The sequence below is a fragment of the Geospiza fortis genome, unplaced genomic scaffold (assembly GCF_000277835.1).
Source record: "Geospiza fortis unplaced genomic scaffold, GeoFor_1.0 scaffold229, whole genome shotgun sequence".
In the NCBI taxonomy this organism is placed as follows: Eukaryota; Metazoa; Chordata; class Aves; order Passeriformes; family Thraupidae; genus Geospiza; species Geospiza fortis.
Window position 1 is genome coordinate 3537445 of NW_005054357.1, and position 13672 is coordinate 3551116.

The window sequence follows — 13672 nt, forward strand, 5'->3', positions numbered from 1 at the left end:
GCTTGGCAAGGGGGTTTTGGCGGGGGTTTTTTGTTGTTGAACATTCTTGAATGGTTTTTTTTTGTAATCACAGGAGTGGTTGGGCAGTGGTCGGGAGCATACAGTTTATCTGAGTTACTTACCAGTTTTTGTGTTCTGCTTGATGACTTCTCCAGTCTATATTGCAACAAGGAGCCAAAGCTGTGGGGTTTGCCTCAATGGGGCTCATTGTCTTCCTTTCAGAGCTGTAATTACCATCACTTCCCTTTGCCCTTAGAGTAGCAGGAGTAGTCTGACAGGCACCCAGCAGGCTCAGGGCTTGCCTGTTTCCAGTTCCCAGGCAGGAGAGCAGAATCTGGTGGGGTTGATTCTGCAAACTAAAGTGAAATGAAAAAAATAAGATTAATGGGAAAGGACAAAGAACTTCTGAAGTGGAAAAGAACCAGTTTGGCCACCTCATTGATGTAGCCAACCCTTGCAGAAAACTATGTCTTATCGTTAAAGTGAACAAGGAGATTTCAAGTTAGCAATTGTATAATTTTCTGATAAGCTTCTCTATGTAAGGAATAGAGATCTGACCACCAGTTTCGTAAAATACATACCAACTCCTGGTGTTTCTTTTTAGAACTGAAGTAAATGTGTAGATTGTGATTGGTATTTCTGTGTGTTTACATCAGTGTTTGTAATTCAGTAAATAAACACTGTGTTACTGGCTGAGCAGTGACACAGGTGCTGCCCAGTTGTACATACAGGGATGTTTCTTTGTGTTATTTTTTATGGTGTTTGAAGGAAAACAGCTTTGTAAAGGGTATAATAAAACCAAGGAGGTGCCAGTGTCAGTGGCTGGCAGAATGTGATATGAAATTTGGCAACAGGCTGTGTGTGCTGGCTGCTGCTGCACGAGGGCAGGGCAGTGTGTTACAGACACTGTGTAAATATTATGAAAAACTCTTGTGTTGCAAGTCAGATCTGTCTGTTTTTCTTCCTCAGTCTCCCCCAGCCTCACTCATTTGTCTGTCTGTATCTTTTAGTCTGGTGCAATATGCCTGCAGACAAATGTACCCTAAAGCTTTTCCCATTGGTGCTGCAGAGCTTTGCAGGAAAACTACAGCCAGACAGATATGTACAATTAGCAAGCTGGCATAATTGCCTGCCCTGCACTTTTTGCTGGAGAGGTTACTCAGTGCTTCCCAGATGAAAGCACTCAGGATGTGAAGACGCATTGAAAGGGTCTCCAGAGATGAGAAAGGGTCAGGAAAACCCATTTGAACCAAGAGGATGTGGCATAAGGCTTCTGGGGCAGGAGTGTATGAGCTCCCGAGGTGCAGAGGGGAAAACAATGAGGAAGGACCCAGCTGCTGAGGAATGACTTCATTAACAGAGCTGCTAATGACTGGTACTCTCTCAAGGGAAAGGGTGTTTCATCTGATGTGATTTCTATCTGCTCTAGGAATGGGTGACAGCTACAGATATTAGAGTGACCCTCAACCGTCTGAACACGTTTGGAGATGAAGTTTTCAATGACCCAAAAGTTCTCAAGTCTTACTACTATGCAATTTCTGATTTTGCTGTGGGTGGTAGGTGAGTAGACAATAAAACTTGGTGCTTACTAAAGTTTTTGGTTAGTTTTACTAGATTGCTTTAAAGGTACTGATTATATTCACATCATAGGCTCTGGTCTTTACTGACTGTCCTAAATCAAGAATGCATTAGAATAAATTTTACATAATTTGTAAATATTATGTATAAGCTTTTGAGATAATTTTTTTTCCTTGATTAGATGAAATATTAGGTGATTTGATCAAGTAAATGATTAAAAGAATTAACTAAAATGAAAAACAAAAGAAAAAATATTTTCTGCTCTGTTTGTGTGGTTTTTAATGTGTTTTTAAATTATTTTCTCCTGTGTCTGTACTCTTGAATAACAGTAAGTAGAAAATCTGAGTGTCTCTACTTCACATATATTGAAGAAGCTATCTCCTTTGGCAGTCTGGAACGTGGTGCAGCATCGTTGTGGTTGTCCATTCCTTTTGCCAAAGTCCATTATAGAATGTTTTAATTTTAAGTAGTTGATGATAAAATGTTTTACTAAACAGAGATGAGACCACTGCAGGGTTTTGGCCTGCTTGCGTATGGCGGTCCTGAGAGTGGGATTTGGCCACATGGGGATTTGTATTGGCTGCACCACCAGTCTGGGGGTCCCTGGGCTTCTGTATTAGTCCCCTTTGTGCTATTTAATTTCCTACTGATACCACAATAGCCCACGTTCAGTGAACATACCGTGTTCTGGGCTTTCACAGGACAGAAGTTGGGGAAAATTTACTAACATAAAGCCAGCTAAATCTTTGCTTCTCCTACTCAGGTTAGTCTGAAGACTGCAAAGGAGTTGGTTAACTTTCTTGCCTTTCTAAATGCCTACCTAGAGAAGGCTGCACCTCTTTGTTTCATAGAATGGTGTGGTTTGGAAGGGACCTTCAGAGATCATCCAACCCCCATCATGGGCAGGGACACCTTCCCCTATCTGAGGTTGCTCCAAGCCCTGTCAAACCTGGCCTTGGACACTTCCAGGAGTGGAGCTGCCACAGCTTCTCTGGGCAGCCTGTGCCAGGGCTTCCCCACCCTCATTGATTCCTTATGTCCAATCGAAATTAAAATTTGAAAGATGTTTAAAATTACTGCCTCTTGTCCCAGCACTACAGACCCTGATAAAAAGTTTCTCTCTGTCTTGTAAACGCCTTTTAGATATTAGAAGGCCTCCATAAGATATTCATAAAGCTCCCTCTTCTCCAGGCAGAATGACAGCAGTTTTGTTCTCAATTTTGTTGTAATCATTTATCTTCAAATTTCTCTCATCTCAGATTTTGAGATCTGGGCCCTGTTTTTTGGTATTGCTTTGAGAGTGACCTGGAACCCTGGAGTTTTAATACCTGTTCCTTACCTCTCCTGAACCAGGTGCAAGTGCAACGGGCACGCCAGTGAGTGTGTGAAGAACGAGCTTGGCAAGCTGGTCTGCAACTGCAAGCACAACACCTTTGGGGTGGACTGTGAGAAGTGCCTTCCTTTCTTCAACGACCGCCCGTGGAGGAGGGCGACTGCCGAGAGCGCCAACGAGTGCCTGCGTACGTGCGGTCGCACAGGGCACAGCCTGGCTGGGGCACAGTCCCTGCCTCTGCAGGCAGCCACAAGCTGGCCCTGCCTGCTTCTAGCTTCACTCACAGCCAGCATTAAGCACAGTTCATGGGACTGTTGGTCATTCCACTCCTGTCCTGTAGGAGCTTTTTGGTAGATCCCTAGGAATGGGTATCTCCTTTCTGGAGAAGGATGGGAACCACTCATCTTTCCTAAAGAAATGTACAGGCTTGTACTTTATGAGACCCATAGGAAAAAAATCTGTTTACTATGCTGGAGTATAATTGCCCTTTCAAAAGCTCCTCATTTAGCATCAGCTGATTTTTGTGTTTGGGTTATGGGTTTTTACAGTTACTTGTTGATTATTTAACCTAATTTCTGGACTGCAAATGCAGGTCTTTGTCACAGAACACTAATTTGCTTGGTTTTTTGTTCCAGACTACAGCTCCTGGTAGTTTACTTTATGGGGAAGCTTTTTCAGACAGAAAAGTTTTCTTCCTGTCTGACCTCTGTGTGTCTAGATAGGTCCCAGCTGTCTGTGGCTTCCCTCAATGGGCTGGTGAAATTGGGATGTCCTGCTGTCTAGGGATTTGCAATACGGGGGAGGAGCTCTCATTACAGCGTGGAGTAGCCTCATGTTACCTTTCCATGCCTGTTTGGATGACAGAGACCGGTGGTGCTGTGTGGGAGGACAACATTTTGGCTGCAAGTGGCAGCCTGATGTTGAAAGAAGTGGGGTAGCAAATGCTGGTTTTGTTTTGGGCATTGAAGTGTGTTTCAGGTCTTGGAGTGGTTAAATGCTCTTTCCCCAGCTCATCTGGAGCTGATCTGTGCAGGGTGGGATTTGTGCTGTGGGGACAGCTGGTCACTGACAGTGCCGTGTCTTTGCAGCGTGTGACTGCAGCGGGCGCTCCCAGGAGTGCTACTTTGACCCCGAGCTGTACCGCGCCACGGGCCACGGCGGGCACTGCACCAACTGCGCCGGCAACACGGACGGGCCCCGCTGCGAGCGCTGCCGCGACGGCTTCTACCGCCTGGCCAGCGAGCAGGGCTGCCTGCCCTGCAGCTGCAACCCCGTCGGTGAGCACTGCTGCGAGCACAGCTGCTGGCAAACTGCCAGCACAAAACCCACTTCTTCTCTCCATCGTGCTGCTCGTTGTGGGATTGTTTGGATTTCTTGTCTTTTTTTCCATGTAGGAAATGTTTATTGGGTTGTATTTTGGTTTAAGTTATCCTTGGATCTAAATGGAGTCAGGGTGGCAAGGGCAGATGGGTCACCTCTGCAGCACTTACTCCTTTCAATGTATTCTGAAATAGATTTTTTTTTCCCACTGTGTATGTGTTACCCTGGATGCTTCCAGTACTAAAGAACTCATTTAAATTCTTAATAACCAAGATGATGTGAGTGGGTATTTCTGGAAGTTGTTCATGCTGAGAAATTGTAGTGAACTTTAGCTGCTGCATCAGTTTCTCCTACCCAGTATCCAAGCACTATAAATACAAACCAGTGAAACATTAAACACAAAAGGGGGTGGGGTGAGATAAAACAAATTAGACTCAAAATATGTAGTTAAACTCCTTTAAAATAAATGGGGATGGGGGTAACTGTGGCAGGAGAATAAATCTTTTGTTGTGTAGGGAACCACTTAACCTGTAAGGAGTGATCCCATAACTACACCAAGCCCATAGCAAGTAAGGTGGAAGGAGGGAAAAGGATAGCAAATAGTAAGATATGATGTGAGGTTTCAAAAGAGAAGCTGACATAAGTCATTGCTTGCAGCATGCCCTAAAAGCAGCCAGGGAGAGATCTGCCAGGGTACATCTATCTAATTTTGTCAAGGAGCCATTCACTTGTGAAATTTTTGACCAATAAAGGCCTTTTCTTCTTCTGACAGCTTTCCTGGGTCCTTGTGTTAGACCTTATTTTAAGAGGGGGCGTGGGTTGGTGTGAGCTGAGATGGTTGAAAAGATGCGGGGAGGTGACTTCTCAGGTCTTTAAGGACAGCTTTCAAAGGCCTTTATAACTTAGCCACTAGCTTGTATGCCATGACTCACTGACACCCATGGTGTATTTCAATCTCTTGGATATGTTTGGATTGGTATTTTTTGTCAAGTACTCTTTTTTCCTAAATAATCCTAAGTGGGACTGCAAAGGGCATTTGAACTTTGGCTGTATATGGTAAAGGTTTTGTGAGTTGTTCTGTCCCGTCCAGCCTAATCATCTTATAACTCTTCACTTTGCTGTAATCTTCTGGTGTGGATTGAAGTGGAAACAAGCAACTATTTCTGTATATTAAAATATTTTTCTCCTGCTCGTTAACTCTTACAGTGCTGACAGCTCTGAGGCTGGCAGCTACATGGATGCTTGGGAGAAAGCATTTTGTCCACTATGGATTAAAGAAACCTGCTGCTGCTTTTTGTGCAAGACCACTTGAATGGAGCAGTACTGAGGAAGGCATCCTTCCAAAAATGAGGGTTTTGCTCATGAGTTTGCTAGGATTCATAGTGGCAAATGCAGCCTTGTTCCAAAGAGGCAGTTTAGTCTTTAAATGCAACTTAAGAATCAAGGAAGGAAATTGGAGTGTGAAAGGGAGAGGTCAGGGTAAAGGAAGATGCTGATTACAGGGAGCACAAGGGATTCAGTGAATAAAATTTTGGAATTTACATATTGCAGAGTAAAACAGATGTGGAATTGGAGGCATGCAAATTTAGCAGTGAGGATGAAGCAGGAGAAGGCAATTTGAAGTTAAAATCATATTTCGTATATAAAAAGGTTGGCTGGTAGGAATAAAAGGCTGAGTATAGCTTGGGAAGACTAGATAACAGTTCATCTGTCTAGAGCTGCCAAAGGGAAATCCCTGTGAGCTAGAGGCAGTCTTTAGGTAAGGTGTCACTCCTCAGTGTGAGGCTGTGCTTCCCTCTTTCTTCTGCCTTATTTCTTGGCCGTTTTGTAAAGTCTGAGTAGCTGATGGAGCCATGTGTGTGTGTCCTGCTGTCCCCACAGGCTCCCTCAGCACACAGTGTGACAGCTACGGCCAGTGCAGCTGCAAGCCCGGTGTGATGGGGGACAAGTGTGACCGCTGCCAGCCAGGGTTCCACTCCCTCTCTGAAGCTGGCTGCAGGTAAGGAGGATTGCAGCTCTCTGAAAGCCAAACAAGCCTTTTTTTAAAGCTTTCTCTACATGGCTCTGACTGAACTCTCCTGACTCCCCCAGGCCCTGTTCTTGCAATGCTGCTGGCAGCACAGGGGAGTGCAACGTTGAGACAGGGCGGTGTGCGTGCAAGGACAATGTGGAAGGATTCCACTGTGAGAGGTGAGTTTTTCTTCCCATGGCTTTGTTTCAAGAATGAAAAACATTTGAGCGAGGACCTGGGGTTAAGCATCAGGGAAATTAATTCTCTTTCCTTCACATCTTCAGATGCAAACCTGGATTTTTCCATCTGGAGTCCTCCAATCCAAGAGGCTGTACCCCCTGCTTCTGTTTTGGACACTCATCAGTCTGCACCAGTGCTGTGGGCTACAGTATCTATAGCATCACCTCCAACTTCGAGTTTGGTAAAATTGAGCTTTCCTTCGTATCTCAGGTTGGGCTGTAGACTCAAGTCAGAAGCTATTAAAAAACCCCAACTCCTTCCTTTCTGTGCAAGACCGCAAACCTTGGGCAGGCATGTCTAGGATCCCTCTTTTGGAAGTGCTGAAGCTGCCTCGAGCTTCCATGTCTGCAGCTTGTTTGTTCAGATGGGGAGGCATGAATTCACAGCTCTGGCCTCAGGCACACAGTTATTGTACACCTTGCAGGTGCAAGTGGGAATTGCAAATAGAAACCTTTTCTAGCCTGAGAGGTGTGCTGACAAAGCAGAGTTTCCTCAGTTCTAGAACCAAGTCAGGACTTTCTGATGGAAGTGATCAAAATCACTTCAGATTTGGGGTTTACATGGCTCTGAATAAAACACAGTTGTGTTTCCAATGAGTCTGTAAGCCCAGGAAAAAAATCTATTTCTTTCATGCAGTCAGTTTCATGTGTATGCATGTTTTCATGCTGCGTAGTCTGAAAAGAACATCTTTTTAATTAAAATTCCACTGGAGAACACTTCATACAAAGGCTGTAGCTCTCAACAAATTGTAGTGGCCTGCAGGTTTTTTTATCTCTACTTACACTCTTTAGAAAAGAAAGTTTTGGACAAGTAGTCGTCAGAGGATTCAAAGTTCAGAGGTTTTAAGTCAGCACTTGAGTCAGGGGCTTAAATTGGAAGGATGGTGTTTACTATCTAAGTTCTTCTGCACAGCTGCTTTCTGCAGCCTGTCAGTGCCCACACACATTAGATTAGCTAAGACACGAACAACGTGACGCAAGAAGTGCGTGCAAATCTCCATCTTCCAAGGGTGTTAATTCTTGTCCATCTGATTCTTCAGGAGAGGATGAGTGGCGTGCTGAGCAGCGAGATGGCTCAGAGGTCTTGCTGCAGTGGAGTGCTGAGACCCAGGATATCTCCGTTATCTCTGACACCTACTTCCCCATGTACTTCGTTGCACCACGTAGGTCATTCCAAAAGCATGGCTTTCTGTGCTGCTTGTGCCCTTTGTGTTCTGTTCTCTAACTGCAAGGATTTCTTCTCCTTTCAGGCAAGTTCTTGGGCAACCAGGTTTTGAGTTATGGGCAAAACCTGACCTTCTCCTTCCGTGTGGACAGGCGGGACACGCGCCTCTCTGCAGAGGACCTGGTGCTGGAAGGGGCTGGGCTGAGAGTGTCTGTGCCTCTCATTGCCCAGGGCAACTCCTACCCCAGTGAGAATGTGCAGACCTACACCTTCAGGTACGGTGGGAGCAGCTGTCACCTGGCTGGGCTGCTTTTGGCCTCTGAGCTCTTGAGGAAACAGAGATCCTTGGGCTTAGACTTGTGTGGGTGATGTTGCAATAGCACAGCGCTGTTGCAAAGGGAGCTTTTGAGAGGGTGCAGCTGTTAGCAGCTAAAAACTGTGCTGATCATGCTTGGCTCTTCTCCCCAGGCTCCACGAGGCTGCAGATTACCCATGGAGGCCTGCTCTTACAGCATTTGAATTCCAAAAGCTTCTCCACAACTTGACTTCCATCAAGATCCGTGGGACATACAGTGAGAGAAGTAAGTCACTGAACAGAACGTCACAGAAGAGGGGGCAAACTCATTTGTTTAGTGCTTGGGTTGCTTCATTGTAGGGCCCAGCCATAAACAGCTGTGGCAGCTTATTTGGCAAAGCTTGTGCCAATGGCTTTTCACCTGGCTTTCCTGTGTAGCATCTTCTCCCAGGCCTCCTGAAGAGGACATGGGAAAGAAAAGTGTTGTCTTTGAATGTCTGAAAGCTGAACACTTAGCAACTGCTGATTGCTTGCTCTAGACATGAGAATTTTTCTTTGTTTTATAGCCACTATCCTCCAGTTGGTAAAAATACGTAGTACAGAGTACTGAAGGAGGATGTAGGAAGTTTACAACACTTGGCTTTCAGTTTTGCTGCACTGGAAATGGTTACATTCCCCCTCTTTCTGGATCTTGCCTTGACATGACAAATGGGAAGGACAAGGTCTAAAGTGCTGCCTGTGCAGAACCTGAGTGAAATTTCCTCATAACGAAGGTTTATAAAAATGGACATGAAGCAAAAGTAGGTCCTTAGGTATTGCTGTGTGATGAAGAATTTTTGCAGAAAGATGCAAAGGATGAATTTGCATTTGGTGAAGGTGGGAGAACTGCAAGTTTTCCGAGGGGTGGCCCATGATGAGGAATGTGGGGCTGTGAAATGGAGGGGTAGAAAGGTGTGGAGCAAACCAGCCATGAGTGCTGTACCCACTGCTAATGTGTAGGAGCTGAGGCTCTGCTCAGTGCACTGGAGCTGCTGCGATGGTGCAGACACAGTGGTATAAGTTAAAAGTCAGCTATGTTGTATCTGAGCTCTGTTTTGCTCCAGGGAAGGGGCTGGGAGTAGAGGAGGGAAGTGCTGAGATGCCAGAGGAAGGAATGGCTTGAGAGAAATAGTTGTCGAGTTTGTCCCGAGGCGTGGTTTGCAGACAGTGTATTACAATTTCTAGAGACATGGTCTCTTCTGGCTTGAAAGCCAGGAACTGGTTTTGGTATTTGATTTGGAAATGGGAACCATATACATGTAAAATATAACTTAATTTTAATTGGCTGTATTTGTTGTTCTCAGATTCTCCTCTATATTGTCATTCCCAGTTTTCCTACCCTGCCTGCTCCTTTGGTGAGCTCTAGTACATCTTTGCTCGTCTCTCTAAACTTTCCTGGAGGGTTTTGCGTCTTGATTCATCTTACCAACTGCAAGCACCCCCTGTCTGCCCCTCATACCCCTCGTTCAGCTGTGTTTGGGGAAGAGGTGATGATAGCCTTTGTGGTTACAGAGGGTTTGTCCCTTGGTGCTTTCTAGGTGCCGGTCACCTGGATGATGTCACCATCACAAGTGCTCGCCCTGGACCCGGTGTGCCCGTGGCCTGGGTGGAGAGCTGCTCGTGTCCAGTGGGATACGAGGGGCAGTTCTGTGAGCGCTGCACCTCTGGGTACCGCCGAGAGAGCCCAGGCCTGGGGCCCTACAGCCCCTGCGTGCCCTGCACGTGCAACGGGCACAGCGAGACCTGCGACCCCGAGACGGGTAAGAGACAAACAGGGAGCAGCAAGAGGGTGCTGCTTCTTCTCTGGATTGGACAGTGAAGCAAAACTCACATCCCTCTCTGTTGCAGGCATGTGCAATTGCAGGGATAACACGGCAGGGACTCACTGTGAGAAGTGCAGTGATGGGTATTACGGCGATGCCACGGCCGGCACAGCCTCGGACTGCCAGCCCTGCCCGTGCCCAGGCACCTCGAGCTGTGCCATCGTGCCCCGCACCAAGGAGGTGGTGTGCACCAGCTGCCAGGCTGGCACTACAGGTGTGTTCCTACACAGAACATGTTCTTTTACATCCATGTGCTTCTGGAAATGTGTCTCCTGCTAGTTCTTATTCTCTGATCCACACTGAGTAGCTCTGAAAGGTGCTGCATCTTCTGGTTCAAATCCTTCTCCCTTCCTCAGCCCTATTTTCTGTCCTGTATGAGACTTGGGGCTTCACATGTTTTTCATGCCTGTTTCTTGAGAACAAAAGGCTTGATTTGCAAAGTCTGACCATTTCTGTGCTGTATAGGAGAGCCATGCTGCCTTGTAGTAGAGCTCTGATGATGGCATGGTGTTGGGCAGAAAATAGATTTAAAAGAGCCAGGAAGGCAGGTCAGACTGAAATAAAATTAGAAGGTGCAGTTTGCCAGCAAGTGAGGCACTACAGGATGCTTCCTAGGAAGAGCAGGAAGGCTACAGTGACTCACTAAATGCTGCCCAAAAAAATCAAACTAGTGCTCAGCAATTTTAAGGAGAAATATGTGGACAGATACTGATCTTTTTTTCTTAGCAATAAGCTCTGAAGTCCGAGCATGTAGCTGAGTTGTTAAGCAGAAACTTTTGCTCTGCCTGCAAGCAGCAAGGAAGCTGTAGGATGATTGGCAGCCTTCATGCTTCTCTGCTGATTTCATGCTTGGCATGGCAGAGTCCAAAGTACAGAGTACCTGTACATTCTTGAGTGCTTAGGAAAGCCTCTGACCAAGCACACAATCAGCTCATGGGGGTTCAGTGCCCTTCAGCTCAGGTGTCTGTAGCAGCTGATCTTTCCTGTAGCTATGTGATTGCAGAAGAGTTTCTCCTCTCTCACACCATCTTTTTAGGATGTGAGGAAAAAGGGGGTTTGTTTGTGCAAGAACTGCCTAAGAAATGGAGCTCATAACTGGCTGGGGAGGTCAGATCTGCAGTGAGTGTAGGAAGCTGCTGAATTGGATGCTTCAGTGGCTGCCTGTGGAGTTTTGGCAGGTCTCATTGGCAGAGGAGCTTGCTGGAGCAGTGATGCCCCACGAAACTCTACCTCTTGGGATTCTTAAATGAACAACAAATTGCAGCAAATAGGTTTGGCTTAAAGGGATAGGAGGGGAAGGAAGAATGGAAATAATTTATAATGCAAAGTTCCAGTGAAAAATCAGCTTGAATTTAGAGATGAGGAGGGATTTGTGTCTGGCCCTAACAGAAGGATGAAAGGGAAGAAGCTGAAGAGTTTGCTTTTCAGAAGGGACTGCAGAGGGGATCCATGTGAGATGGCAGCACAGGGCTTTCTGCTGCAGCACGCGTGTCTGTGTTGTGTCCCAGGCAAGAGGTGTGAGCTGTGTGATGATGCCTATTTCGGAGACCCCCTGGGCAGGAATGGCGCGGTGAGGCCGTGCCGCCTGTGCCAGTGCAACAACAACATCGACCCCAACGCCGTGGGCAACTGCGACCGCCAGACCGGCGAGTGCCTCAAGTGCATCTACAACACTGCTGGCTTCTACTGCGACCGCTGCAAGGATGGCTTCTTTGGGAACCCCCTGGCCTCTGACCCCTCAGACAAGTGCAGAGGTGAGACTTGCTTTGTGTTGCATTTAAAAATGGTTCTGTCCCCAGGAGCTGCTTTCGGGCTGTCACTTGTGCCCATCAGCAGCAATGTGTGGCTTTACCCTGATTTGGTGGTTAGAGCTCGCTAAAATCCTTGTGTTTGTGGGCACTTAGTGTGATGCAGGGGCTGGGTGGCCATGTGGTTTGGATCCAGGCCCATTAGTGTAAGTACCAACACCACAAGGGATTTCTAACTTTGTGCATGTTTCTCCCTACGTTTTTATTTTTGCAGCTTGTCACTGCAATCCCTACGGCACAGTGAATCAGCAGACAATCTGCAATCAAGTGACTGGGCAGTGTGAGTGCTTGTCTCACGTCACTGGGAGGGACTGCAGTGCCTGTGAGCCTGGATTCTTCAATCTCCAGAGTGGACGTGGCTGTGAGAGGTGAGGTTTGGCTTGGCTTGGGGCAGAGACCCTCGTTTTGGAGGTGCTTACATTGTTCAGGAATGTGATGTTTGTCACAAGTAGCAGGTGTGCCTCTGCTGCTGTGGGTGGGGAAGAGCAGTGGTCAAGCAGCAGCTACTAAGGCTGTACAAAAAGCCTGACTTAAAAATAGCTTTATAAAGAGCTCTAAATCAGGGTTTTAAATAGAAAACTGCCACATGACTTCGTGATTGTAGCAGAGGCTCTTGGGTTCTTTTTTTAGTGCAGGCAGCAAGTGACCTTGCATGGTTCAAAAGCTCAGTGCCTCGCCTGCTGCATCTTCACAGCAAGAGAAGCGGCTTTTGGCAAATGCAAATGTTGAGCTGTGCTCTTCAGAGAGGCCCCACTTGTCCCTTCTGTGTCACATCTGACGTGTGCCTGCCTCCCCCAGGTGCAACTGCCACGCGCTGGGCTCCACCAGCGGGCAGTGTGACATCCGGACGGGGCAGTGCGAGTGCCAGCCAGGCGTCACCGGCCAGCACTGTGACAGATGTGAGCCCAACCACTTCGGCTTTGGCTCTGAAGGCTGCAAACGTAAGTCTGAGGGGCCAGAGCGAGGCAGGTGGGAAGGATGTTGCACACCCAGCCCTGCCTTTGCTTTCTTTCTGCCTCTGAGCAGGTATTTTGTCACCTTGCTCCTCATCACAGCAGAAGTTGGCACTTTTATGTCCACACTGCGTTACAAAATTTGATTTCTGTACTACAGCTTATCCCCTTCTTCGTTACCTTTTTCTTGTCTAACTTACTAGGTATCCAACTTAGTAGATACCTACTTCTCCTTGGTGTAAATATATTCTCTGCATCTTGGCTTCCAACAGCCCTGTTTCCTAATGTGTCCCTGCACAGTTACTCTGCAGGTGGCCTCAGTATCCAGGTTCTGTCTGGAGGAGCAGCTGATGTTGTAAACATGATTGCAAAGCAGGTTGATCCAAACTTTCCTCATTGATATCCCTGCCTGTGAAGAGCAGGAAAGCCCACTGCAGTTGGTTACAATGCATTGGGGTAGAACAGTGCTTTGTGGGAGAGGTAATGGCAACACTGAACACACACAGTGAGTGTTGGATCCTGCTTGTGAGCAGAAGCACTGTGATCAGGAGGGTGGTCCAGCTGTGGGTTTGTGCCCCGTGGCTCTTGCAGGTGTTTTAGGGTATTAAGCATATCCTCTCATCCTGTGAGTTTTAGGGTATTTGTGCGTGTTCTGCAGCCTGACTGAGGCTTTCCTCCCCTGCAGCCTGTGACTGTGATCCCGAGGGCTCGCGGTCGCTGCAGTGCCGGGAGAACGGTCACTGTGAGTGCAAGGAGGGCTTCGTGGGGAGCCGCTGCAACCAGTGCGAGGAGAACTACTTCTACAACCGCTCCTGGCCTGGCTGCCAGGAGTGTCCAGCCTGTTACAGACTGGTGAAAGACAAGGTAAGGCCACAGACACTGCTCTTGGTACCACTGGAGATGGTGGCACGTGTCCACTTGTGCAGCATTGCAGCCCATGACTGTTGGTGGTTGCTGAAAGCAGAGTGGCTCAAGGTGCTTTGCTGTGTCAGAGCTGTGCTCTGTCCCTTTCGTGTAGGTGGCAGAGCAACGTCAAAGGCTGCAGGAGTTGGAAAATCTTATAGCAAATCTGGGTAGCAGAGAAGAAACTGTAACTGATGAAGCCTTC

The 13672-nt window shown here is 47.2% G+C and overlaps 1 protein-coding gene across 1 annotated transcript in view; it reads left to right on the plus strand.

The window, feature by feature from the left end:
- LAMC1 (laminin subunit gamma 1) overlaps positions 1-13672 on the plus strand; it is a 67444-nt gene that overhangs the window by 44097 nt on the left and 9675 nt on the right. The window contains 16 exon segments of the mRNA XM_031059151.1: positions 1430-1560; positions 2932-3098; positions 4000-4188; positions 6113-6230; positions 6323-6421; positions 6527-6663; positions 7522-7644; positions 7732-7921; positions 8115-8227; positions 9519-9740; positions 9829-10017; positions 11312-11557; positions 11826-11979; positions 12410-12552; positions 13250-13428; positions 13583-13671. Of these exon segments, the coding sequence (XP_030915011.1) occupies positions 1430-1560; positions 2932-3098; positions 4000-4188; positions 6113-6230; positions 6323-6421; positions 6527-6663; positions 7522-7644; positions 7732-7921; positions 8115-8227; positions 9519-9740; positions 9829-10017; positions 11312-11557; positions 11826-11979; positions 12410-12552; positions 13250-13428; positions 13583-13671 (2489 nt within the window).